This window comes from Oncorhynchus mykiss, chromosome 7 (assembly GCF_057628025.1).
Source record: "Oncorhynchus mykiss isolate SJ-2025 chromosome 7, ASM5762802v1, whole genome shotgun sequence".
NCBI lineage: Eukaryota > Metazoa > Chordata > Actinopteri > Salmoniformes > Salmonidae > Oncorhynchus > Oncorhynchus mykiss.
The window spans coordinates 85,130,647-85,155,067 of NC_143028.1; the positions used below are offsets into that span (position 1 = coordinate 85,130,647).

General features: G+C 45.3%; 1 protein-coding gene across 1 annotated transcript in view; it reads left to right on the forward strand.

Annotated features, from left to right (window-relative positions):
* The window catches only part of iqsec1b (IQ motif and Sec7 domain ArfGEF 1b), a 148,485-nt gene that overhangs the window by 50,183 nt on the left and 73,881 nt on the right, over positions 1-24,421 (forward strand). Inside the window, exons 2-8 of the mRNA XM_090242240.1 lie at positions 9,928-9,935; positions 10,035-10,042; positions 10,143-10,150; positions 10,252-10,259; positions 10,361-10,368; positions 10,469-10,751; positions 20,661-22,063. Of these exons, the coding sequence (XP_090098366.1) occupies positions 9,928-9,935; positions 10,035-10,042; positions 10,143-10,150; positions 10,252-10,259; positions 10,361-10,368; positions 10,469-10,751; positions 20,661-22,063 (1,726 nt within the window). The remainder of the gene's footprint in view (positions 1-9,927; positions 9,936-10,034; positions 10,043-10,142; positions 10,151-10,251; positions 10,260-10,360; positions 10,369-10,468; positions 10,752-20,660; positions 22,064-24,421) is intronic.

Here is a 24,421-nt window from a genome sequence, read left to right on the forward strand (position 1 = left end):
TGTGTAGAGGTGGGAGAGGAGTATGTAAACAGGGGATTCATATAGGTGAGAGAGGAGTATGTAAACAGGGGATGTGTAGAGGTGGGAGAGGAGTATGTAAACAGGGGATGTGTAGAGGTGAGAGAGGAGTATGTAAACAGGAGATGTGTAGAGGTGAGAGAGGAGTATGTAAACATGGGATCCATATAGGTGAGAGAGGAGCATGTAAACATGGGATCCATATAGGTGAGAGAGGAGCATGTAAACAGGGGATGTGTAGAGGTGGGAGAGGAGCATGTAAACAGGGGATCCATATAGGTGAGAGAGGAGTATGTAAACAGGGGATGTGTAGAGGTGGGAGAGGAGAATGTAAACAGGGGATTCATATAGGTGAGAGAGGAGTATGTAAACAGGGGATGTGTAGAGGTGGGAGAGGAGCATGTAAACAGGGGATCCATATAGGTGGGAGAGGAGTATGTAAACAGGAGATGTGTAGAGGTGGGAGAGGAGTATGTAAACAGGGGATTCATATAGGTGAGAGAGGAGTATGTAAACAGGGGATGTGTAGAGGTGGGAGAGGAGTATGTAAACAGGGGATGTGTAGAGGTGGGAGAGGAGGATGTAAACAGGGGATGTGTAGAGGTGGGAGAGGAGCATGTAAACAGGGGATGTGTAGAGGTGAGAGAGGAGTATGTAAACAGGAGATGTGTAGAGGTGGGAGAGGAGCATGTAAACAGGGGATGTGTAGAGGTGAGAGAGGAGTATGTAAACAGGAGATGTGTAGAGGTGGGAGAGGAGTATGTAAACAGGGGATCCATATTGGTGAGAGAGGAGTATGTAAACAGGAGATGTGTAGAGGTGAGAGAGGAGTATGTAAACAGGGGATGTTTAGAGGTGAGAGAGGAGTATGTAAACAGGGGATCCATATTGGTGAGAGAGGAGTATGTAAACAGGAGATGTGTAGAGGTGGGAGAGGAGAATGTAAACAGGGGATGTGTAGAGGTGGGAGAGGAGTATGTAAACAGGGGATCCATATTGGTGAGAGAGGAGTATGTAAACGGGAGATTCCCTGTTTAGAGGTGGGAGAGGAGAATGTAAACAGGAGATGTGTAGAGGTGGGAGAGGAGTATGTAAACAGGGGATGTGTAGAGGTGGGAGAGGAGCATGTAAACAGGGGATCCATATTGGTGAGAGAGGAGTATGTAAACAGGAGATGTGTAGAGGTGGGAGAGGAGAATGTAAACAGGAGAATTGTAGAGGTGGGAGAGGAGTATGTAAACAGGGGATGTGTAGAGGTGGGAGAGGAGTATGTAAACAGGGGATCCATATAGGTGAGAGAGGAGTATGTAAACAGGGGATGTGTAGAGGTGGGAGAGGAGTATGTAAACAGGGGATCCATATTGGTGAGAGAGGAGTATGTAAACAGGAGATGTGTAGAGGTGAGAGAGGAGTATGTAAACAGGGGATGTGTAGAGGTGAGAGAGGAGTATGTAAACAGGGGATGTGTAGAGGTGGGAGAGGAGTATGTAAACAGGGGATGTGTAGAGGTGGGAGAGGAGCATGTAAACAGGGGATCCATATAGGTGAGAGAGGAGTATGTAAACAGGGGATGTGTAGAGGTGGGAGAGGAGAATGTAAACAGGGGATTCATATAGGTGAGAGAGGAGTATGTAAACAGGGGATGTGTAGAGGTGGGAGAGGAGCATGTAAACAGGGGATCCATATAGGTGGGAGAGGAGTATGTAAACAGGAGATGTGTAGAGGTGGGAGAGGAGTATGTAAACAGGGGATTCATATAGGTGAGAGAGGAGTATGTAAACAGGGGATGTGTAGAGGTGGGAGAGGAGTATGTAAACAGGGGATGTGTAGAGGTGGGAGAGGAGGATGTAAACAGGGGATGTGTAGAGGTGGGAGAGGAGCATGTAAACAGGGGATGTGTAGAGGTGAGAGAGGAGTATGTAAACAGGAGATGTGTAGAGGTGGGAGAGGAGCATGTAAACAGGGGATGTGTAGAGGTGAGAGAGGAGTATGTAAACAGGAGATGTGTAGAGGTGGGAGAGGAGTATGTAAACAGGGGATCCATATTGGTGAGAGAGGAGTATGTAAACAGGAGATGTGTAGAGGTGAGAGAGGAGTATGTAAACAGGGGATGTTTAGAGGTGAGAGAGGAGTATGTAAACAGGGGATCCATATTGGTGAGAGAGGAGTATGTAAACAGGAGATGTGTAGAGGTGGGAGAGGAGAATGTAAACAGGGGATGTGTAGAGGTGGGAGAGGAGTATGTAAACAGGGGATCCATATTGGTGAGAGAGGAGTATGTAAACGGGAGATTCCCTGTTTAGAGGTGGGAGAGGAGAATGTAAACAGGAGATGTGTAGAGGTGGGAGAGGAGTATGTAAACAGGGGATGTGTAGAGGTGGGAGAGGAGCATGTAAACAGGGGATCCATATTGGTGAGAGAGGAGTATGTAAACAGGAGATGTGTAGAGGTGGGAGAGGAGAATGTAAACAGGAGAATTGTAGAGGTGGGAGAGGAGTATGTAAACAGGGGATGTGTAGAGGTGGGAGAGGAGTATGTAAACAGGGGATCCATATAGGTGAGAGAGGAGTATGTAAACAGGGGATGTGTAGAGGTGGGAGAGGAGTATGTAAATAGGGGATCCATATTGGTGAGAGAGGAGTATGTAAACAGGAGATGTGTAGAGGTGGGAGAGGAGAATGTAAACAGGGGATGTGTAGAGGTGGGAGAGGAGTATGTAAACAGGGGATCCATATTGGTAAGAGAGGAGTATGTAAACAGGGGATGTGTAGAGGTGGGAGAGGAGAATGTAAACAGGGGATGTGTAGAGGTGGGAGAGGAGTATGTAAACAGGGGATCCATATTGGTGAGAGAGGAGTATGTAAACAGGAGATGTGTAGAGGTGGGAGAGGAGCATGTAAACAGGATATGTGTAGAGGTGGGAGAGGAGTATGTAAACAGGGGATCCATATTGGTGAGAGAGGAGTATGTAAACAGGAGATGTGTAGAGGTGGGAGAGGAGCATGTAAACAGGGGATCCATATTGGTGAGAGAGGAGTATGTAAACAGGGGATGTGTAGAGGTGGGAGAGGAGCATGTAAACAGGGGATCCATATTGGTGAGAGAGGAGTATGTAAACAGGGGATGTGTAGAGGTGGGAGAGGAGCATGTAAACAGGGGATCCATATTGGTGAGAGAGGAGTATGTAAACAGGGGATGTGTAGAGGTGGGAGATGAGTATGTAAACAGGGGATGTGTAGAGGTGGGAGAGGAGTATGTAAACAGGGGATCCATATAGGTGAGAGAGGAGTATGTAAACATGGGATGTGTAGAGGTGGGAGAGGAGTATGTAAACAGGGGATGTGTAGAGGTGAGAGAGGAGTATGTAAACAGGAGATGTGTAGAGGTGAGAGAGGAGTATGTAAACAGGGGATCCATATAGGTGAGAGAGGAGTATGTAAACATGGGATGTGTAGAGGTGGGAGAGGAGTATGTAAACAGGGGATATGTAGAGGTGAGAGATGAGTATGTAAACAGGGGATGTGTAGAGGTGGGAGAGGAGTATGTAAACAGGGGATCCATATAGGTGAGAGAGGAGTATGTAAACAGGGGATATGTAGAGGTGGGAGAGGAGTATGTAAACAGGGGATGTGTAGAGGTGAGAGAGGAGTATGTAAACAGGAGATGTGTAGAGGTGAGAGAGGAGTATGTAAACAGGGGATCCATATAGGTGGGAGAGGAGTATGTAAACAGGAGATGTGTAGAGGTGGGAGAGGAGTATGTAAACAGGGGATCCATATAGGTGAGAGAGGAGCATGTAAACAGGAGATGTGTAGAGGTGAGAGAGGAGTATGTAAACAGGGGATGTGTAGAGGTGGGAGAGGAGTATGTAAACAGGAGATGTGTAGAGGTGGGAGAGGAGTATGTAAACAGGAGATGTGTAGAGGTGGGAGAGGAGTATGTAAGCAGGGGATTTGTAGAGGTGGGAGAGGAGCATGTAAACATGGGATCCATATAGGTGAGAGAGGAGTATGTAAACAGGAGATGTGTAGAGGTGAGAGAGGAGTATGTAAACAGGGGATTCATATAGGTGAGAGAGGAGTATGTAAACATGGGATGTGTAGAGGTGGGAGAGGAGTATGTAAACAGGGGATCCATATAGGTGAGAGAGGAGTATGTAAACAGGGGATGTGTAGAGGTGGGAGAGGAGCATGTAAACAGGGGATGTGTAGAGGTGGGAGAGGAGTATGTAAACAGGAGATGTGTAGAGGTGAGAGAGGAGTATGTAAACAGGGGATGTGTAGAGGTGGGAGAGGAGTATGTAAACAGGGGATTTGTAGAGGTGGGAGAGGAGCATGTAAACATGGGATCCATATAGGTGAGAGAGGAGTATGTAAACAGGAGATGTGTAGAGGTGGGAGAGGAGTATGTAAACAGGGGATTTGTAGAGGTGGGAGAGGAGCATGTAAACATGGGATCCATATTGGTGAGAGAGGAGTATGTAAACAGGGGATGTGTAGAGGTGGGAGAGGAGCATGTAAACAGGGGATCCATATTGGTGAGAGAGGAGTATGTAAACAGGGGATGTGTAGAGGTGGGAGAGGAGCATGTAAACAGGGGATCCATATTGGTGAGAGAGGAGTATGTAAACAGGGGATGTGTAGAGGTGGGAGATGAGTATGTAAACAGGGGATGTGTAGAGGTGGGAGAGGAGTATGTAAACAGGGGATTCATATTGGTGAGAGAGGAGTATGTAAACAGGGGATGTGTAGAGGTGGGAGAGGAGCATGTAAACAGGGGATCCATATAGGTGAGAGAGGAGTATGTAAACAGGGGATGTGTAGAGGTGAGAGAGGAGTATGTAAACAGGGGATGTGTAGAGGTGGGAGAGGAGTATGTAAACAGGGGATCCATATAGGTGAGAGAGGAGTATGTAAACATGGGATGTGTAGAGGTGGGAGAGGAGTATGTAAACAGGGGATGTGTAGAGGTGAGAGAGGAGTATGTAAACAGGAGATGTGTAGAGGTGAGAGAGGAGTATGTAAACAGGGGATCCATATAGGTGAGAGAGGAGTATGTAAACATGGGATGTGTAGAGGTGGGAGAGGAGTATGTAAACAGGGGATATGTAGAGGTGAGAGATGAGTATGTAAACAGGGGATGTGTAGAGGTGGGAGAGGAGTATGTAAACAGGGGATCCATATAGGTGAGAGAGGAGTATGTAAACAGGGGATATGTAGAGGTGGGAGAGGAGTATGTAAACAGGGGATGTGTAGAGGTGAGAGAGGAGTATGTAAACAGGAGATGTGTAGAGGTGAGAGAGGAGTATGTAAACAGGGGATCCATATAGGTGGGAGAGGAGTATGTAAACAGGAGATGTGTAGAGGTGGGAGAGGAGTATGTAAACAGGGGATCCATATAGGTGAGAGAGGAGCATGTAAACAGGAGATGTGTAGAGGTGAGAGAGGAGTATGTAAACAGGGGATGTGTAGAGGTGGGAGAGGAGTATGTAAACAGGAGATGTGTAGAGGTGGGAGAGGAGTATGTAAACAGGAGATGTGTAGAGGTGGGAGAGGAGTATGTAAGCAGGGGATTTGTAGAGGTGGGAGAGGAGCATGTAAACATGGGATCCATATAGGTGAGAGAGGAGTATGTAAACAGGAGATGTGTAGAGGTGAGAGAGGAGTATGTAAACAGGGGATTCATATAGGTGAGAGAGGAGTATGTAAACATGGGGATGTGTAGAGGTGGGAGAGGAGTATGTAAACAGGGGATCCATATAGGTGAGAGAGGAGTATGTAAACAGGGGATGTGTAGAGGTGGGAGAGGAGCATGTAAACAGGGGATGTGTAGAGGTGGGAGAGGAGTATGTAAACAGGAGATGTGTAGAGGTGAGAGAGGAGTATGTAAACAGGGGATGTGTAGAGGTGGGAGAGGAGTATGTAAACAGGGGATTTGTAGAGGTGGGAGAGGAGCATGTAAACATGGGATCCATATAGGTGAGAGAGGAGTATGTAAACAGGAGATGTGTAGAGGTGGGAGAGGAGTATGTAAACAGGGGATTTGTAGAGGTGGGAGAGGAGCATGTAAACATGGGATCCATATAGGTGAGAGAGGAGTATGTAAACAGGAGATTCATATAGGTGAGAGAGGAGCATGTAAACAGGAGATGTGTAGAGGTGAGTAGAGGTGGGGAGAATCTGGTAATAGTGAACTTTTACAACCCAAGTAAGATACTAGAGTATTGCCATTGGGAGTGTAGAAGGTGAAGAAATGAGATGGGTAATGTGGGACTGGATAAAATGGGCAAATAGTATATATAGATAGATAGATGGGTAAATAGTACTCTCTGGGGAGGGTTAGAGATCCTTACTACCACTGGCATTCCACTGTGGTACAATACCTTACTAACACTGGCATTCCACTGTGGTACAATACCTTACTACCACTGGCATTCCACTGTGGTACAATACCTTACTACCACTTGCATTCCACTGTGGTACAATGCCTTACTACCACTTGCATTCCACTGTGGTACAATACCTCACTACCACTGGCATTCCACTGTGGTACAATACCTTACTAACACTGGCATTCCACTGTGGTACAATACCTTATTAACACTGGCATTCCACTGTGGTACAGTACCTTACTAACACTGGCATTCCACTGTGGTACAGCACCTTACTAACACTGGAATTCCACTGTGGTACAGTACCTTACTAACACTGGCATTCCACTGTGGTACAATACCTTACTAACACTGGCATTCCACTGTGGTACAGTACCTTACTAACACTGGCATTCCACTGTGGTACAGTACCTTACTAACACTGGCATTCCACTGTGGTACAGTACCTTACTAACACTGGCATTCCACTGTGGTACAGTACCTTACTAGCACTGGCATTCCAATGTGGTACAGTACCTTACTAACACTGGCATTACACTGTGGTACGGCACCTTACTAACACTGGCATTCCACTGTGGTACAGTTCCTTACTAACACTGGCATTCCACTGTGGTACAATACCTTACTACCACTGGCATTCCACTGTGGTACAGCACCTTACTAACACTGGCATTCCACTGTGGTGCAGTACAGTACCTTACTAACACTGGCATTCCACTGTGGTACAGTACAGTACCTTACTAACACTGGCATTCCACTGTGGTACAGTACAGTACCTTACTAACACTGGCATTCCACTGTGGTACAGTACAGTACCTTACTAACACTGGCATTCCACTGTGGTACAGTTCCTTACTAACACTGGCATTCCACTGTGGTACAGTTCCTTACTAACACTGGCATTCCACTGTGGTACAGTTCCTTACTAACACTGGCATTCCACTGTGGTACAGTTCCTTACTAACACTGGCATTCCACTGTGGTACAGTTCCTTACTAACACTGGCATTCCACTGTGGTACAGTTCCTTACTAACACTGGCATTCCACTGTGGTACAGTTCCTTACTAACACTGGCATTCCACTGTGGTACAGTTCCTTACTAACACTGGCATTCCACTGTGGTACAGTACCTTACTAACACTGGCATTCCACTGTGGTACAGTTCCTTACTAACACTGGCATTCCACTGTGGTACAGTTCCTTACTGACACTGGCATTCCACTGTGGTACTGTTCCTTACTAACACTGGCATTCCACTGTGGTACAGTACAGTACCTTACTAACACTGGCATTCCACTGTGGTACAGTACAGTACCTTACTAACACTGGCATTCCACTGTGGTACAGTTCCTTACTAACACTGGCATTCCACTGTGGTACAGTTCCTTACTAACACTGGCATTCCACTGTGTTACAGTACCTTACTACCACTTGCATTCCACTGTGGTACAATACCTCACTACCACTGGCATTCCACTGTGGTACAATACCTTACTAACACTGGCATTCCACTGTGGTACAGCACCTTACTAACACTGGCATTCCACTATGGTAAAGTACAGTACCATACTAACACTTGCATTCCACTGTGGTAAAGTACAGTACCATACTAACACTGGCATTCCACTGTAGTACAGTTCCTTACTAACACTGGCATTCCACTGTGGTACAGTTCCTTACTAACACTGGCATTCCACTGTGGTACAGTACCTTACTAACACTGGCATTCCACTGTGGTACAATACCTTACTAACACTAGCATTCCACTGTGGTACAGTACCTTACTTACACTGGCATTCCACTGTTGTAAAGTACAGTACCATACTAACACTGGCATTCCACTGTGGTACAGTACCTTACTAACACTGGCATTCCACTGTGGTACAATACCTTACTACCACTGGCATTCCACTGTGGTACAGCACCTTACTAACACTGGCATTCCACTGTGGTACAGTACAGTACCTTACTAACACTGGCATTCCACTGTGGTACAGTACAGTACCTTACTAACACTGGCATTCCACTGTGGTACAGTACAGTACCTTACTAACACTGGCATTCCACTGTGGTACAGTACAGTACCTTACTAACACTGGCATTCCACTCTGGTACAGTACCTTACTAACACTGGAATTCCACTGTGGTACAGTACCTTACTAACACTGGCATTCCACTGTGGTACAATACCTTACTAACACTGGCATTCCACTGTGGTACAGTACCTTACTAACACTGGCATTCCACTGTGGTACAGTACCTTACTAACACTGGCATTCCACTGTGGTACAGTTCCTTACTAACACTGGCATTCCACTGTGGTACAATTCCTTACTAACACTGGCATTCCACTGTGGTACAGTACCTTACTAACACTGGCATTCCACTATGGTAAAGTACAGTACCATACTAACACTTGCATTCCACTGTGGTAAAGTACAGTTCCTTACTAACACTGGCATTCCACTGTAGTACAGTTCCTTACTAACACTGGCATTCCACTGTGGTACAGTTCCTTACTAACACTGGCATTCCACTGTGGTACAGTACCTTACTAACACTGGCATTCCACTGTGGTACAATACCTTACTAACACTAGCATTCCACTGAGGTACAGTTCCTTACTAACACTGGCATTCCACTGTGGTACAGTATCTTACTAACACTGGCATTCCACTGTTGTAAAGTACAGTACCATACTAACACTGGCATTCCACTGTGGTACAGTACCTTACTAACACTGGCATTCCACTGTGGTACAGTACAGTACCTTACTAACACTGGCATTCCACTGTGGTACAGCACCTTACTAACACTGGCATTCCACTGTGGTACAGTACAGTACCTTACTAACACTGGCATTCCACTGTGGTACAGTACAGTACCTTACTAACACTGGCATTCCACTGTGGTACAGTACAGTACCTTACTAACACTGGCATTCCACTGTGGTACAGTACAGTACCTTACTAACACTGGCATTCCACTCTGGTACAGTACCTTACTAACACTGGCATTCAACTGTGGTACAGTACAGTACCTTACTAACACTGGCATTCCACTGTGGTACAGTACCTTACTAACACTGGCATTCCACTCTGGTACAGTACCTTACTAACACTGGCATTCCACTGTGGTACAGTACAGTACCTTACTCACACTGTCATTCCACTCTGGTACAGTACCTTACTAACATTGGCATTCCACTCTGGTACAGTACCTTACTAACACTGGCATTCCACTCTGGTACAGTACCTTACTAACACTGGCATTCCACTGTGGTACAGTACAGTACATGGGGTTTATTGACTAGAGACATTTTTTTCATTTTCTGTTGTTAACCATTGTTGTGAGACCGGCAGAGCTTTGCCTAGAACGTTTGTGTACAATAGGGGTAAAATTGTCCCCAGGTGCCAGGAACTAATCATCTGAAGGAAATAGAAAACCACTGCTCCTTTAATTGAATGTCTTGGTCAGGCTCGTGATCTAACAGATCTCTCTCTCTCTTTCCCTGCAGTGTGGAAGGTGAGGAGGCTCGTGATCTAACAGATCTCTCTCTCCTCCCTGCAGTGTGGAAGGTGAGGAGGCTTGTGATCTAACAGATCTCTCTCTCTTTCCCTGCAGTGTGGAAGGTGAGGAGGCTTGTGATCTAACAGATCTCTCTCTCTCCTCCCTGCAGTGTGGAAGGTGAGGAGGCTTGTGATCTAACAGATCTCTCTCTCCTCCCTGCAGTGTGGAAGGTGAGGAGGCTTGTGATCTAACAGATCTCTCTCTCCTCCCTGCAGTGTGGAAGGTGAGGAGGCTTGTGATCTAACAGATCTCTCTCTCTCTTTCCCTGCAGTGTGGAAGGTGAGGAGGCTTGTGATCTAACAGATCTCTCTCTCCTCCCTGCAGTGTGGAAGGTGAGGAGGCTTGTGATCTAACAGATCTCTCTCTCTCTTTCCCTGCAGTGTGGAAGGTGAGGAGGCTCGTGATCTAACAGATCACTCTCTCCTCCCTGCAGTTTGGAAGGTGAGGAGGCTTGTGATCTAACAGATCTCTCTCTCTTCTCCCTGCAGTGTGGAAGGTGAGGAGGCTTGCGCCTACGAGGTGGGCGGGTCTTTAGACCAATACAGTCGAGGCATCCCTCTAATCCACAGTGTAGACGGTACTGGGCAGGACCGCTTCGACAGTGGACATCTCTTCAGCCACGTGGTGTTACCAGGGCAACCACAGTCACGACGACCCAAGCTGCAGCACAACCAGTCCATCCTCAGGAAGCAGGCTGAGGAGGAGGCAATCAAATGCTCCCGATCCCTGTCTGAGAGCTATGAGCTGTCAGCCGACCTACAGGACAAAAAGGTAGGGAACACATGGTACGGTATAGCACACATAGGACCAGTAGAGGGAGAGAGCAGTGCTAGTTAACTAGATAGTTACTCCCTACCCACTGACTCTAGCTCAGGGAGAGGCTGTGCTAGTTAACTAGATAGTTACTCCCTACCCACTGACTCTAGCTCAGGGAGAGGCAGTGCTAGTTAACTAGATAGTCAGTGGGTAGGGTGTAACTTACTCAGGGCCACACCACTCAGACTCTGGAGTTCAACTAGTTTCCATGACGACCAAGAAAAGGAGGTAAAGTCAGATGGGTTGTACCTAGGCCTGTAGAGGTCATGAAATTTGGTCAGCCGGTGATTGTCAATTATATAACTGCCGTTCTCATGGTATTTGTCCGTTAATTAACATAAACACATTCAGCAACTCCTGGCTTCCACACGCAACGTACAAGCCACTGATGCATCTACATTTGAGCAAGTCTAATACATCCATGTAATATAGTCTACCTACACCATCACAATAAATCCATGTAATATAGTCTACACCATCACAATATATCCATGTAATATAGTCTACCTACACCATCACAATAAATCCATGTAATATAGTCTACACCATCACAATAAATCCATGTAATATAGTCTACCTACACCATCACAATAAATCCATGTAATATAGTCTACCTACACCATCACAATAAATCCATGTAATATAGTCTACACCATCACAATAAATCCATGTAATATAGTCTACCTACACCATCACAATAAATCCATGTAATATAGTCTACACCATCACAATATATCCATGTAATATAGCCTACACCATCACAATAAATCCATGTAATATAGTCTACCTACACCATCACAATAAATCCATGTAATATAGTCTACACCATCACAATAAATCCATGTAATATAGTCTACCTACACCATCACAATAAATCCATGTAATATAGTCTACCTACACCGTCACAATAAATCCATGTAATATAGTCTACCTACACCATCACAATAAATCCATGTAACATAGTCTACCTACACCATCACAATAAATCCATGTAATATAGTCTACACCGTCACAATAAATCCATGTAATATAGTCTACCTACACCATCACAATAAATCCATGTAATATAGTCTACCTACACCATCACAATAAATCCATGTAATATAGTCTACCTACACCATCACAATAAATCCATGTAATATAGTCTACCTACACCGTCACAATAAATCCATGTAATATAGTCTACCTACACCGTCACAATAAATCCATGTAATATAGTCTACACCATCACAATAAATCCATGTAATATAGTCTACCTACACCATCACAATAAATCCATGTAATATAGTCTACCTACACCATCACAATAAATCCATGTAATATAGTCTACCTACACCATCACAATAAATCCATGTAATATAGTCTACACCGTCACAATAAATCCATGTAATATAGGCTTCCTAGACCATCACAATAAATCCATGTAATATAGTCTACACCATCACAATAAATCCATGTAATATAGTCTACCTACACCATCACAATAAATCCATGTAATATAGTCTACCTACACCGTCACAATAAACCCATGTAATATAGTCTACCTACACCATCACAATAAATCCATGTAATATAGTCTGCCTACACCGTCACAATAAATCCATGTTATATAGTCTACCTACACCGTCACAATAAATCCATGTTATATAGTCTACCTACACAGTCACAATAAATCCATGTTATATAGTCTACCTACACAGTCACAATAAATCCATGTAATATAGTATACCTACACCATCACAATAAATCCATGTAATATAGTCTACACCGTCACAATAAATCCATGTAATATAGTCTACCTACACCGTCACAATAAATCCATGTAATATAGTCTACCTACACCGTCACAATAAATCCATGTAATATAGTCTACCTACACCGTCACAATAAATCCATGTAATATAGTCTACCTACACCGTCACAATAAATCCCTTATTTATTTTAGAAAGGTCTAAAGAAACATGAGATGAAGAAAATGTAGTCTATTTCAGTAGAACAGAATAGCATACTGAGTTGTCCTGATGTTAGGTCCTGATCTGGCTGTGCCATATGGCTGTAGGCTACACTAGTTCATCGATCAGACTAGATTTGATTAGAATTCCGTGGCATTATTTTATAGTATGAAGAATACAATTGAACACAGCTGAATAAAATATAAAGGATATTTTCGGCAAACGATTTGGAGTGCTCACATACAGCTATTCTTTGTTGAGCGGTTAACAAAGAAATATATATTACTATATGCTTAATGTAGAGTTATTAATGTAACTTTAGTTGTTCTACAAACGTTGGGCTATATGTTTAGATGTACAATACATTGTAAGGCTGCATGATGGGACTCCAATGATGATTGTTTTAAAAGTCACAAGAAAGCACGAGCTCTGCTTTGTTTTTTAAACATGCTGTACACACTACATCCATCTCTCATTCACAATTCGACAAGCACTCCATGTCCAAAACTTAAACGAGCATAACTTTTAAGTTCAAGTTTCAACTTGATTTGTTCCAGAGGGTAATTGGTTTTGCAGCAGCGGAGCATTAAAAACAACAAGAAACATACAAAACATTAACATTTACCTGCATTACAAAGATACAGTTATAGTGACTACAATTAACTAGTACATAATGTCATAGGGCTGACAGCCACCAGTACAAATATATATATATATATATATATATATATATATATATATATATATACAGTTCTAATGATTGACATTAGCATCAGCACAAAGGTATAGCAATACAAATAAGTAAAGTGCAATAGTTCTGGAGGACCGGTACACTCAGCTGTCTCCATTTCAGAGGCAATAGACAACAATAGGCTATTATAGCCAGCAATGGCTGTTATGCCTTAATTCTGCCGGAATATATGGGTATCCATAATAAACCCCAGGAAGAGTAGCTGCTGCCTTGACAGGAACTAATGGGATCCATAATAAACCCCAGGAAGAGTAGCTGCTGCCTTGGCAGGAACTAATGGGGATCCATAATAAACCTCAGGAAGAGTAGCTGCTGCCCTGGCAGGAACTAATGGGGATTCATAATAAACCCCAGGAAGAGTAGCTGATGCCTTGGCAGGAACTAATGGGATCCATAATAAACCCCAGGAAGAGTAGCTGCTGCCTTGGCAGGAACTAATGGGGATCCACAATAAACCACAGGAAGAGTAGTTGCTGGCTTGACAGGAACTAATGGGGATCCATAATAAACCCCAGGAAGAGTAGCTGCTGCCTTGGCAGGAACTAATGGGGAACCATAATAAACCCCAGGAAGAGTAGCTGCTGGCTTGACAGGAACTAATGGGGATCCATAATAAACCCCAGGAAGAGTAGCTGCTGCCTTGGCAGGAACTAATGGGGATCCATAATAAACCCCAGGAAGAGTAGCTGCTGCCTTGGCAGGAACTAATGGGGATCCATGATAAACCCCAGGAAGAGTAGCTGCTGCCTTGGCAGGAACTAATAGGGATTCATAATAAACCCCAGGAAGAGTAGCTGCTGCCTTGGCAGGAACTAATGGGGATCCATAATAAACCCCAGGAAGAGTAGCTGCTGCCTTGGCAGGAACTAATGGGGATCCATAATAAACCCCAGGAAGAGTAGCTGCTGCCTTGGCAGGAACTAATGGGGATCGATGATAAACCCCAGGAAGAGTAGCTGCTGCCTTGGCAGGAACTAATGGGGATCCATAATAAACCCCAGGAAGAGTAGCTGCTGACTTGACAGGAACTAATGGGGATCCATGATAAACCCCAGGAAGAGTAGCTGCTGCCTTGGCAGGAACTAATGGGGATCCATAATAAACCCCAGGAAGAGTAGCTGCTGCCTTGGTAGGAACTAATGGGGATCCATGATAAACCCCAGGAAGAGTAGCTGCTGCCTTGGCAGGAACTAATGGGGATCCATAATAAACCCCAGGAAGAGTAGCTGCTGCCTTGGCAGGAACTAATGGGGATCCATAATAAACCCCAGGAAGAGTAGCTGCTGCCTTGGCAGGAACTAATGGGGAACCATAATAAACCCCAGGAAGAGTAGCTGCTGACTTGACAGGAACTAATGGGGATCCATAATAAACCCCAGGAAGAGTAGCTGTTGCCTTGACAGGAACTAATGGGGATCCATAATAAACCCCAGGAAGAGTATTTGCTGCCTTGGTAGGAACTAATGGGGATCCATAATAAACCACAGGAAGAGTAGCTGCTGCCTTGGCAGGAACTAATGGGGATCCATAATAAACCACAGGAAGAGTAGCTGCTGCCTTGGCAGGAACTAATGGGGATCCATAATAAACCCCAGGAAGAGTAGCTGCTGCCTTGACAGGAACTAATGGGGATCCATAATAAATACAAATACAAGTGTAACTTTAGTATGCCTACTATGGTGTACCATGTTACCGTGTGACTGTGTTACAGTTACTATGCTACTGTGTTACAGTTACTATGCTACTGTGTTACAGTTACTATGCTACTGTGTTACTGTGCTACTGTGTTACTGTTACTATGCTACTGTTACTGTGCTACTGTGTTACTGTGTTACTGTGCTACTGTGTTACTATGCTACTGTGTTACTGTGCTACTGTGTTACTGTTACTATGCTACTGTGTTACTATGCTACTGTGTTACAGTTACTGTGCTACTGTGTTACTGTTACTATGCTACTGTGTTACTATGCTACTGTGTTACTGTGCTACTGTGTTACTGTTACTATGCTACTGTGTTACTGTTACTATGCTACTGTGTTACTATGCTACTGTGTTACTATGCTACTGTGTTACTGTGCTACTGTGTTACTGTTACTATGCTACTGTGTTACTGTTACTATGCTACTGTGTTACTATGCTACTGTGTTACTATGCTACTGTGTTACTATGCTACTGTGTTACTATGCTACTGTGTTACTGTTACTATGCTACTGTGTTACTATGCTACTGTGTTACTGTTACTATGCTACTGTGTTACTGTTACTATGCTACTGTGTTACTGTTACTATGCTACTGTGTTACTGTTACTATGCTACTGTGTTACTGTTACTATGCTACTGTGCTACTGTGTTACTATGCTACTGTGTTACTGTTACTATGCTACTGTCAAATCAAAATCAAATCAAATCAAATCAAATCAAATTTTATTTGTCACATACACATGGTTAGCAGATGTTAATGCGAGTGTAGCGAAATGCTTGTGCTTCTAGTTCCGACAATGCAGTAATAACCAACAAGTAATCTAACTAACAATTCCAAAACTACTGTCTTGTACACAGTGTAAGGGGATAAAGAATATGTACATAAGGATATATGAATGAGTGATGGTACAGAGCAGCATAGGCAAGATACAGTAGATGGTATCGAGTACAGTATGTACAAATGAGATGAGTATGTAAACAAAGTGGCATAGTTTAAAGTGGCTAGTGATACATGTATTACATAAGGATACAGTCGATGATATAGAGTACAGTATATACGTATGCATATGAGATGAATAATGTAGGGTAAGTAACATTATATAAGGTAGCATTGTTTAAAGTGGCTAGTGATATATTTACATCATTTCCCATCAATTCCCATTATTAAAGTGGCTGGAGTTGAGTCAGTGTCAGTGTGTTGGCAGCAGCCACTCAATGTTAGTGGTGGCTGTTTAACAGTCTGATGGCCTTGAGATAGAAGCTGTTTTTCAGTCTCTCGGTCCCAGCTTTGATGCACCTGTACTGACCTCGCCTTCTGGATGATAGCGGGGTGAACAGGCAGTGGCTCGGGTGGTTGATGTCCTTGATGATCTTTATGGCCTTCCTGTGACATCGGGTGGTGTAGGTGTCCTGGAGGGCAGGTAGTTTGCCCCCGGTGATGCGTTGTGCAGACCTCACCACCCTCTGGAGAGCCTTACGGTTGAGGGCGGAGCAGTTACCGTACCAGGCGGTGATACAGCCCGCCAGGATGCTCTCGATTGTGCATCTGTAGAAGTTTGTGAGTGCTTTTGGTGACAAGCCAAATTTCTTCAGCCTCCTGAGGTTGAAGAGGCGCTGCTGCGCCTTCTTCACAATGCTGTCTGTGTGAGTGGACCAATTCAGTTTGTCTGTGATGTGTATGCCGAGGAACTTAAAACTTGCTACCCTCTCCACTACTGTTCCATCGATGTGGATAGGGGGGTGTTCCCTCTGCTGTTTCCTGAAGTCCACAATCATCTCCTTAGTTTTGTTGACGTTGAGTGTGAGGTTATTTTCCTGACACCACACTCCGAGGGCCCTCACCTCCTCCCTGTAGGCCGTCTCGTCGTTGTTAGTAATCAAGCCTACCACTGTTGTGTCGTCCGCAAACTTGATGATTGAGTTGGAGGCGTGCGTGGCCACGCAGTCGTGGGTGAACAGGGAGTACAGGAGAGGGCTCAGAACGCACCCTTGTGGGGCCCCAGTGTTGAGGATCAGCGGGGAGGAGATGTTGTTGCCTACCCTCACCACCTGGGGGCGGCCCGTCAGGAAGTCCAGTACCCAGTTGCACAGGGCGGGGTCGAGACCCAGGGTCTCGAGCTTGATGACGAGCTTGGAGGGTACTATGGTGTTGAATGCCGAGCTGTAGTCAATGAACAGCATTCTCACATAGGTATTCCTCTTGTCCAGATGGGTTAGGGCGGTGTGCAGTGTGGTTGAGATTGCATCGTCTGTGGACCTATTTGGGCGGTAAGCAAATTGGAGTGGGTCTAGGGTGTCAGGTAGGGTGGAGGTGATATGGTCCTTGACTAGTCTCTCAAAGCACTTCATGATGACGGAAGTGAGTGCTACGGGGCGGTAGTCGTTTAGCTCAGTTACCTTAGCTTTCTTGGGAACAGGAACAATGGTGGCCCTCTTGAAGCATGTGGGAACAGCAGACTGGTATAGGGATTGATTGAATATGTCCGTAAACACACCGGCCAGCTGGTCTGCGCATGCTCTGAGGGCGCGGCTGGGGATGCCGTCTGGGCCTGCAGCCTTGCGAGGGTTAACACGTTTAAATGTCTTACTCACCTCGGCTGCAGTGAAGGAGAGACCGCATGTTTTCGTTGCCGGCCGTGTCAGTGGCACTGTATTGTCCTCAAAGCGGGCAAAAAAGTTGTTTAGTCTGCCTGGGAGCAGGACATCCTGGTCCGTGACTGGGCTGGATTTCTTCCTGTAGTCCGTGATTGACTGTAGACCCTGCCACATGCCTCTTGTGTCTGAGCCGTTGAATTGAGATTCTACTTTGTCTCTGTACTGACGCTTAGCTTGTTTGATAGCCTTGCGGAGGGAATAGCTGCACTGTTTGTATTCGGTCATGTTACCAGACACCTTCCCCTGATTAAAAGCAGTGGTTCGCGCTTTCAGTTTCACGCGAATGCTGCCATCAATCCACGGTTTCTGGTTAGGGAATGTTTTAATCGTTGCTATGGGAACGACATCTTCAACGCACGTTCTAATGAACTCACACACCGAATCAGCGTATTCGTCAATGTTGTTGTCTGACGCAATACGAAACATGTCCCAGTCCACGTGGTGGAAGCAGTCTTGGAGTGTGGAGTCAGCTTGGTTGGACCAGCGTTGGACAGACCTCAGCGTGGGAGCCTCTTGTTTTAGTTTCTGTCTGTAGGCAGGGATCAACAAAATGGAGTCGTGGTCAGCTTTTCCGAAAGGGGGGCGGGGCAGGGCCTTATATGCGTCGCGGAAGTTAGAGTAACAATGATCCAAGGTCTTTCCACCCCTGGTTGCGCAATCGATATGCTGATAAAATTTAGGGAGTCTTGTTTTCAGATTAGCCTTGTTAAAATCCCCAGCTACAATGAATGCAGCCTCCGGATGAATGGTTTCCAGTTTGCAAAGAGTTAAATAAAGTTCGTTCAGAGCCATCGATGTGTCTGCTTGGGGGGGGGGTGTATACGGCTGTGATTATAATCGAAGAGAATTCTCTTGGTAGATAATGCGGTCTACATTTGATTGTGAGGAATTCTAAATCAGGTGAACAGAAGGATTTGAGTTCCTGTATGTATGTCATCACACCATGTCACGTTAGTCATAAGGCATACGCCGCCGCCCCTCTTCTTACCAGAAAGTTGTTTGTTTCTGTCTGCGCGATGTGTGGAGAAACCCGTTGGCTGCACCGCTTCGGATAGAGTCTCTCCAGTGAGCCACGTTTCCGTGAAGCAAAGAACGTTACAGTCTCTGATGTCCCTCTGGAATGCTACCCTTGCTCGGATTTCATCAACCTTGTTGTCAAGAGACTGGACATTGGCAAGAAGAATGCTAGGGAGTGGTGCACGATGTGCCCGTCTCCGGAGTCTGACCAGAAGACCGCCTCGTTTCCCTCTTTTTTGGAGTTGTTTTTTTTTTGGGTCGCTGCATGGAATCCACTCAGTTGTTCTGTTTGTAAGGCAGAACACAGGATCCGCGTCGCGAAAAACATATTCTTGGTAGTACTGATGGTGAGTTGATGCTGATCTTATATTCAGTAGTTCTTCTCGACTGTATGTAATGAAACCTAAGATGAGCTGGGGTACTAATGTAAGAAATAACACGTAAAAAAACAAAAAACTGCATAGTTTCCTAGGAACGCGAAGCGAGGCGGCCATCTCTGTCGGCGCCGGAAGTGGGTGTGTTACTGTTACTATGCTACTGTGCTACTGTGTTACTATGCTACTGTGTTACTGTTACTATGCTACTGTGCTACTGTTACTATGCTACTGTGTTACTGTTACTATGCTACTGTGTTACTATGCTACTGTGTTACTATGCTACTGTGTTACTGTGCTACTGTGTTACTGTTACTATGCTACTGTGCTACTGTGTTACTGTTACTATGCTACTGTGCTACTGTGTTACTATGCTACTGTGTTACTGTTACTATGCTACTGTGCTACTGTTACTATGCTACTGTGTTACTGTTACTATGCTACTATGTTACTGTTACTATGCTACTGTGTTACTATGCTACTGTGTTACTATGCTACTGTGTTACTATGCTACTGTGTTACTGTGCTACTGTGTTACTGTTACTATGCTACTGTGTTACTGTTACTATGCTACTGTGTTACTATGCTACTGTGTTACGATGCTACTGTGTTACTGTGCTACTGTGTTACTGTGCTACTGTGTTACTGTTACTATGCTACTGTGTTATCGTGTTACTGTGTTACAGAACTATAGATCGATTCTATATGTGTTTGTTCATTTGTTTCTGGTTATGTTATTCCCCTAAATGTGTGGGCATGTATACTGAGCATTCAAAACTTTAAGAACATCTGCCCTTTCATGACAGACTGACCAGGTGAATCCAGGTCAAGGCTATGATCCCTTGTTGATGTCACCTGTTAAATCAACTTCAATCAGTGTAGATGAAGGGGAGGAGAAAGGTTAAAGAAGGATTTTTAAGCCTTGAGACAATTCCACATGGATTGTGTATGTGTGCCATTCAGAGGGGAATGGGCAAGACAAACAATTTTACTGCTTTTGAATGAGGTATGGTAGTAGGTGCCAGGCGCACCGATTTGTATCAAGAACTGTAACGCTGTTGGGTTGTTCATGCTCAACTGTTTCCGTGTGTATCAGGAATGGTCCGCCACTCAAAGGACATCCAGCCAACATGACACAACTGTGGGAAGCATTGGAGTCAACATGGGCCAGAATCCCTGTGGAACCCTTTCAACACTGTTCTGAGGGCAAAAGTGGGGGTGCAACTCAATAATAGGAAGGTGTTCCGGATTTTTGGTATACTCAGTGTATGTCACATAGTAATTTGAAATGGCTTGTAATGTAAATGAACATGTAAAGGGGTAACCAAACTTCTCATGCTGTCGATTGATTGGTTGGTTGATTGATTGGTTGATTGATTGGTTGGTTGATTGATTGTCTTCTCTCACTCCTCCAGGTGGAGATGCTGGAGCGTAAGTATGGAGGCCGTTTCATAACGCGTCATGCGGCCCGCACCATCCAGACAGCCTTCCGCCAGTATCAGATGAACAAGAACTTTAAACGTCTCCGCAGTTCCATGTCCGAGAACCGCATGTCCCGACGTATCGTCCTGTCCAGCATGAGGATGCAGTTCTCCTTGGAAGGCCCTGAGAATGTTCATCAGTCGTCCTTCCTCACCGACAACGGAACCAAACACCTGGGGGCCCTGGTCCAATCAGAATGCAGCTCTGACCTGGGGGGTGTGGTCCCAGGTACTATGAAGTCACCTGTGGTGGCCCAGAACGATGACTTCACTGACGCTATAACGGAGCTGGAGGACGCGTTCTCCCGTCAGGTCAAGTCTCTGGCCGAGTCGATAGACGATGCTCTGAATAGTAGGAGTCTGCACAGGGAGGAGGGGGGGCCAGGAGAGACGAGGCAAGGGGGTAGAGGACACCCTGACCTGGACAAAGACCGAGAGAGAGAGCTGTTCTCCTACCAGGTCAAACCCTCCTCACACAGCAGTGCGGAACACCACAAACTGGATGAGATGTCAGCATCATACAGCGATGTGACTCTCTACATCGATGAGGAAGAGCTGTCCCCTCCTCTCCCTCTGTCTCAGTCCCTGGACCATTCCTACTCTCCTCTCCCTCTGTCCCAGTCCCTGGACCATACCTACTCTCCTCTCCCTCTGTCTCAGTCCCTAGAGCGCCCCTACACCCCCCTACCATCGGTAGACCGGCCCTCCTCCAAAGAGTCGGAGCTGCGTTTGCGTTCTCTCTCCTGGTCTCTGGTCCATAAGGATGATAAAGGTCAGGGGTCAGACACCTCCTGCCGCAGCACACCCTCCCTGAAGCAGCAGGAGCAGAGGCTTAGGGTCGACCGTCTCCCGCTGCTGACCATCGAGCCGCCCAGCGACAGCTCTGTGGAGCTCAGTGACCGTTCCGACCGCTCCATTCTGAAGAGACAGAAAGCCTACGATCGCCAGCCCATTAGTCAGCAAGCCAGCCCCAAACATCCCCCTCCTCACCCCTCCTTGTCTCACCCCCGTGGCCTGCCCCCCAAGGGAACCTCCTGGGATGAGGATGCTCCCCGCTACCGGCCACGTGCATTAGAGGCCCACCTGGCGATCAACGGGATGGCTAACCGGCAGAGCAAGTCAGAGTCGGACTTCTCAGATGGGGACAATGACAGTATCAACTCTACATCTAACAGTAATGACACTATTAACTGCAGCTCTGAGTCCTCCAGTAGAGAACAGACCCTCAGAAAACAGACCTATCACAAAGAGACACGCAGCAGCTGGGACTCACCGGCCTTCAGTAATGATATCATCAGGAAGAGACACTATCGTATCGGACTAAACCTGTTTAACAAGTAGGTTCAGGACAGAGGCACACACACTGAAGTCTGAGTTAAATTACCTAGTCCTTTTGAAGCAGTCTGATCAGTGGTTGTAATCAGAGATCAGTGGTTGTAATCAGAGATCAGTGGTTGTAATCCGAGATCATTTGTTGTAATCCGAGATCAGTGGTTGTAATCAGAGATCAGTGGTTGTAATCAGAGATCAGTGGTAGTAATCAGAGATCAGTGGTTGTAATAAGAGATCAGTGGTTGTAATCAGAGATCAGTGGCTGTAATCAGAGATCAGTGGCTGTAATCAGAGATCAGTGGCTGTAATCAGAGATCAGTGGCTGTAATCAGAGATCAGTGGCTGTAATCAGAGATCAGTGGTTGTAATCAGAGATCAGTGGTTGTAATCAGAGATCAGTGGTTGTAATCAGAGATCAGTGGTGGTAATCAGAGATCAGTGGTGGTAATCAGAGATCAGTGGTGGTAATCAGAGATCAGTGGTGGTAATCAGCGATCAGTGGTGGTAATCAACGATCAGAGGTTGTAATCAGTGGTTGTAATCGGAGATCGGTGGTTGTAATCGGAGATCGGTGGTTGTAATCGGAGATCGGTGGTTGTAATCGGAGATCGGTGGTTGTAATCGGATATCGGTGGTTGTAATCGGTGGTTGTAATCGGCGATCGGTGGTTGTAATCGGCGATCGGTGGTGGTAATCGGAGATCGGTGGTGGTAATCGGAGATCGGTGGTGGTAATCAGTGGTGGTAATCAGTGGTGGTAATCAGTGGTGGTAATCTGTGGTGGTAATCAGTAATCAGTGGTGGTAATCAGTAATCAGTGGTGGTAATCAGTGGTTATAATCTGTGGTTATTATCAGTGGTTATTATCAGTGGTGGTAATCAGTGGTTATAATCAGTGGTGGTAATCAGTGGTTATAATCAGTGGTGGTAATCAGTGATCAGTGGTTATAATCAGAGATCAGTGGTTGTAATCAGAGATCAGTGGTTGTAATCAGAGATCAGTGGTTGTAATCAGAGATCAGTGGTTGTAATCAGAGATCAGTGGTTGTAATCAGAGATCAGTGGTGGTAATCAGAGATCAGTGGCTGTAATCAGAGATCAGTGGCTGTAATCAGAGATCAGTGGCTGTAATCAGAGATCAGTGGCTGTAATCAGAGATCAGTGGCTGTAATCAGAGATCAGTGGTTGTAATCAGAGATCAGTGGTTGTAATCAGAGATCAGTGGTGGTAATCAGAGATCAGTGGTGGTAATCAGAGATCAGTGGTGGTAATCAGAGATCAGTGGTGGTAATCAGAGATCAGTGGTGGTAATCAGCGATCAGTGGTGGTAATCAACGATCAGAGGTTGTAATCAGTGGTTGTAATCGGAGATCGGTGGTTGTAATCGGAGATCGGTGGTTGTAATCGGAGATCGGTGGTTGTAATCGGAGATCGGTGGTTGTAATCGGATATCGGTGGTTGTAATCGGTGGTTGTAATCGGCGATCGGTGGTTGTAATCGGAGATCGGTGGTGGTAATCGGAGATCGGTGGTGGTAATCGGAGATCGGTGGTGGTAATCAGTGGTGGTAATCAGTGGTGGTAATCAGTGGTGGTAATCTGTGGTGGTAATCAGTAATCAGTGGTGGTAATCAGTAATCAGTGGTGGTAATCAGTGGTTATAATCTGTGGTTATTATCAGTGGTTATTATCAGTGGTGGTAATCAGTGGTTATAATCAGTGGTGGTAATCAGTGGTTATAATCAGTGGTGGTAATCAGTGATCAGTGGTTATAATCAGAGATCAGTGGTTGTAATCAGAGATCAGTGGTTGTAATCAGAGATCAGTGGTTGTAATCAGAGATCAGTGGTTGTAATCAGAGATCAGTGGTTGTAATCAGAGATCAGTGGTGGTAATCAGAGATCAGTGGTGGTAATCAGCGATCAGTGGTGGTAATCAACGATCAGAGGTTGTAATCAGTGGTTGTAATCGGAGATCGGTGGTTGTAATCGGAGATCGGTGGTTGTAATCGGAGATCGGTGGTTGTAATCGGATATCGGTGGTTGTAATCGGTGGTTGTAATCGGCGATCGGTGGTTGTAATCGGAGATCGGTGGTGGTAATCGGAGATCGGTGGTGGTAATCGGAGATCGGTGGTGGTAATCAGTGGTGGTAATCAGTGGTGGTAATCTGTGGTGGTAATCAGTAATCAGTGGTGGTAATCAGTAATCAGTGGTGGTAATCAGTGGTTATAATCTGTGGTTATTATCAGTGGTTATTATCAGTGGTGGTAATCAGTGGTTATAATCAGTGGTGGTAATCAGTGGTTATAATCAGTGGTGGTAATCAGTGATCAGTGGTTATAATCAGTGGTTATAATCAGTGGTT